This window comes from Hakea prostrata, chromosome 3 (genome assembly GCF_041222555.1).
Source record: "Hakea prostrata isolate BN-2017 chromosome 3, UWA_Hpros_2, whole genome shotgun sequence".
In the NCBI taxonomy this organism is placed as follows: Eukaryota; Viridiplantae; Streptophyta; class Magnoliopsida; order Proteales; family Proteaceae; genus Hakea; species Hakea prostrata.
Window position 1 is genome coordinate 44,776,698 of NC_142602.1, and position 4,229 is coordinate 44,780,926.

Sequence of the window (4,229 nt, forward strand, 5' to 3'; positions counted from 1 at the left end):
TACCTTTACCCGAATCAATGATCAATTCTCCTATTGTTCTTGTCTTTGATTTCTATCTTGAATTCTTCAAGATCCATGGTTGATATAATTATGGTAACTTTTTGTTTCCTAATTTGGATCTTGATGGCTTGATTCGATTAGTGTTTTGAGGTCCCCTATATGTTAGGATACTACTGATGTAGTTTACCCCTTGATTAAGACCCTTTTGAACCACCAAATTCGGATTTTATATCTCAAAACTCTGATTTTTAGGCTACTGTCTGCATTGGTCGACTGATTGGTCGACTGGTCCAGTCGACCAATCCACTCGACCAATGAGTACAGCAACTCCAGAATTGGTATGTGTTGGATGTTTTGGTATCTTTTCTGTTAGGGATCTTTCCTAATATGTTGTATACACTTGTTTAGGACCTTCTTCTCAAGTTTGCCAAGATCTTACTTGATTTCTTTGGATTCCTTTGCGAGTTATAAAAGGTAAGGATGGTTACTTCTTTAACAACATAGATAGCATGAATCTAGTTTCTATATTTGAATATCATTGATTTGTTTCCTTAATTAGATTCTTACAATGATATATTACTGTTGCATAATCTTGATATCAGTAGCATTACTTATTCATATTGAATTGACTCATGTATGATTTACTTATCAATTATATACAAAGTGATTGTAATTATTGATTTCTTTCCATATATGAAGTTACCATATATGTGATGATATGAATTGATGCATGTGTATGCTTAAGTATGGTTTGGAAAGGAGAGGTGTCCTTTTGACATTTCTGTCCTTGGACTACTACGGGAATATTATGGGATGTTTCTGGAGATGCCCTCTGGACACCTTCCTAAACTGTTGGATGACATATCTAGGACTGTCTAGTAGTGTTTGGCTAGGATGTCCCGTTATGTCGACCCTAATCGGAGGGGTATTGAGACCGAACGACCCGTGGTAGCAATGGGGATTCATGGGCGCTCAAGACCGGTAACCAACCCGTGAGAGGACAGGAATCACATTGTGGGGGCCATTTATTGGTAGGGTTGCATATGGATAGACTTGGGCTCACGGGCGTTCAAGACCGGTAACCAACCCGTGAGAGGACGTGAGAGCTTCCCGTTTACCATATGTGGATGATCAATAGGGTTGATGAGTCCGTAGTCAGGGACTATGAGGACTCTAGTGTGAAGGATACCGGAAAGGATCGTCAGGGACGAGGAATGGACGTATCTGGATCTGACTTGATGTAACTAAGTAGAAGACTTGCATTTGGCTAGGCTTAACCCTTACATGCGCCGGTACTTAGACCAATGGTGATGTGAGAGAGTGGTGACCTATACCCCCAGCCATGGAATGTCCCGAGGGATGCCGGACCCATTACCAATTGATGATGAGTGATTGAGACCTTCCTAAAGAAGTACGGTGCTATGACTTAAAGCATGTCTGCCATTAGAGACCAGCATACATAGAGTTAGATTCATTCACTCATTGCTTGTCTCATACCATATTGCATTTATGTTTGTTCTGAAATCCTGCCATTTATGTTATTATGGATTTAACTGCCTTACTGAGTTTCTTTGAAACTCATTCCTTTATTGTACAATGTTTGTTAGACTATTCTGCAGTACCTGAATATTATGATGGCCCCTATGAAGAAGCGCAAGGAGAAGAGGCATATCTCCAGGAAGGTGATTGCGGTTACAACAATTACACTGAAGATCCCGCGAGTGGTTATGCTCCGTACGATGCTTAGTCCGACCATAGAGTGGAAGCGTCCTTGTGCCGTTTATGAGATTTATACTTATAGGGATGTTGTCTATAAAGTTGAGAACAATTTAGTTACCCATTGTACTTGCTACTGGGATTAGATTTTGTCTTGCTTATTCTCTTTTAGAACTACTTTTCCGCTGGTTGTAGAGTGGGATTTTGCCTCACTTTACTTATCTGTTTTAGACACTCTGATTATATCTAGTACTCTGATTTATATATGATTCATTCTTTCCTTATTTGGATCTATGGTTTATCTTCTGCACTTTTATTATTATTGTTCATGATTATGTTATTGTTTATGTGGGAGGTTGATTACTCGATACCTGATCTTCGGGCTGTGGATCACACTCTCGGGTATGCCAGATAGGGTACCCGGCTGGGAGGATGTGACATTTGAAGTTAACGTGTTCCTTAGAACTAGATCTCCCGCTCGGTATTGACGATGCTTTACTCGAGAATTGTAGTGTGATGCTATCCTTCGCTGGTAATGTTGAGTTCGGGCAATTGCCTTTGTTCGAACTTCATCTAGCAGCTCAAGGCTATCTAGTAATCCTTATTCGTTTGCTTTTTCCTCAAACTCTCTTTCTCGAAGGGTTCCAGCCATTACTTCGACATGTGCCAATACTTCTGATCCATAGGCTGATTTAACTGGAGTTTCTCCAATGGGAGTCCGAACCATAGTTCGATAAGCCCATAGAACATTGTGCAACTCTTCAACCCATAATGCTTTGTCAGACTCAAGTCTTTTCTTTATTCCATCGAGTAGTGTTCGGTTGGTAACCTGCACTTGCTCGTTGCTCTGTGGGTATACTACTGATGACATTCGATGTTCAATCAGGTAAGTGTTGCAGAACTGCTCGAACTGTGGGTTGTCGAATTGTGTACCATGATCGGTTACAAGGATTTTTGGCATCCCGAACCAATAGATGATAGATTCCAACACGAATTTCTCCACCCTTCTTTCGGTGATGGTCGCCAGAGCTGTAGCTTCTACCCATTTCATGAAGTAATCGATTGCTACGATGAGATATTCCCGTCTACCAATGGCCTTGGTGAATTTTCCCTTAATATCAATTCCCCACATTGAAAAGGGGATGGGGTCAAGAATTGATGTTAGGGTTTCAGCTGGCCTTTTGGAGACTGTGGCATGAATTTGACAGTTTATGCAATGACAAACGTATTCCATTGCTATCTCTTGAAGTTTTGGCCAATATAAACCGAGTCTTAGGATTTTGTGGGCTAGAGCACGACCACCCATATGCGCCCCAAAAATCCCTTCATGAACCTCTACCAATGTTGTATTCAGTCCTTCAGGACCCAAGCATCTTAAGAGGAGTCCGGCATAAGACCTTCGGTACAGCCTTCCATTCTGCATTATAAACCTTAATGCCTGCACCTTTATTACTCTTGCTTCCTTTGAATCCTCCGGTAGCTTATCATCTCTGAGATATTCTACGATCGGGTCCATCCAACAATGTTTGACTTCAATATAGGATATTTCCTTTCCTTGATTGCTTGGGAATGTTAATTCCTCAATGTAGATTGAAGGGTCGAGCATCTTCTCCTTGGCATTCGCCAATCTTGAAAGTTCATCTACCATCGCATTTTCTTTTCTTGGAATCTGACATACTTTCAAACTCTTGAATTCCTTCTGCAACGCTTGCACGATTTCTTGATATTTTTGCAATCGGGGCTCCTTGACGCCATACTCCCCTTGCACTTGGTTGACAATAAGTTGCGAATCCCTAAAGATAGTGACCTCTGCTATTGCCAGTGCCTTTGACAAATGAAGTCCAGCTATCAAGGCCTCATATTTTGCCTCATTGTTGCTTGCTTCGAATGTGAACCTTAAAGCGTAACGAATGATGAATCCTGCTGGGCTTTTCAAAAGAATTCTAGCCCTAGCTCCTTGCTTATTGCTTGAGCCATCCACATATACCTCCCACATGGTTGGAATACTGGGTTCGGCTACCTCCTCAGTCGGTGCAGTGGTTTCTATCACAAAATGGGCCAATGCTTGAGCTTTGATTGTTGTTCAAGGTTTGAAACTTACTTGGAATTCGCCAAGCTCAACCAACCATGCCACCATTCGTCCAGACAAATCAGGTTTATAAAGGACTTTATTCAGAGGAAAAGTAGTCAATACCTCTATCGGATGTGCCTGAAAGTACGGCCTTAGCTTCCTAGCCGCCATCATAAGAGCTAGGGCCTGCTTCTCAATCTAGGAATACCGTGTCTTTGCGTCGAGGAGCACGTGGCTGACATAATAGACTGGCCATTGCTTCTTTTCTTTTTCCTGAACAAGTACCACACTTACCGCCGAGAGAGATGTTGCTAAATAGACTTGCAAAACTTCTCCCTTCTCTGGTCGGGATAAAAGTGGTGGCTTGCCAAGTGTTTCCTTCAGATTTTCGAACGTCTTTTGGCTTTCTTCTGACCATCGAGCCTCCCTACTACCCCTCAAA

At 41.8% G+C, this 4,229-nt stretch overlaps 1 protein-coding gene across 1 annotated transcript; it reads right to left on the minus strand.

The window, feature by feature from the left end:
• Positions 1-2,235: 2,235 nt before the first annotated feature.
• LOC149022337 (uncharacterized) lies at positions 2,236-3,712 on the minus strand. The gene is made up of 2 exons (XM_089147593.1): positions 2,372-3,712; positions 2,236-2,289 (listed from the first exon to the last, which is right to left on the minus strand). The coding sequence occupies exons 1-2, from the start codon at positions 3,710-3,712 to the stop codon at positions 2,236-2,238; spliced, it is 1,395 nt and encodes a 464-aa protein (XP_089003719.1).
• Between the last annotated feature and the right edge of the window lie 517 nt (positions 3,713-4,229).

Excerpts from the sequence above, each read along its gene's own strand:
- LOC149022337 (XM_089147593.1), bottom strand. The coding sequence starts at position 3,712 with ATGTGGGAGGTATATGTGGATGGCTCAAGCAATAAGCAAGGAGCTAGG. Across the intron at positions 2,290-2,371 it reads AAGTATTGGCACATGTCGAA|ATGAAGTTCGAACAAAGGCA; the intron begins GTAATGGCTGGA and ends TTGAGCTGCTAG.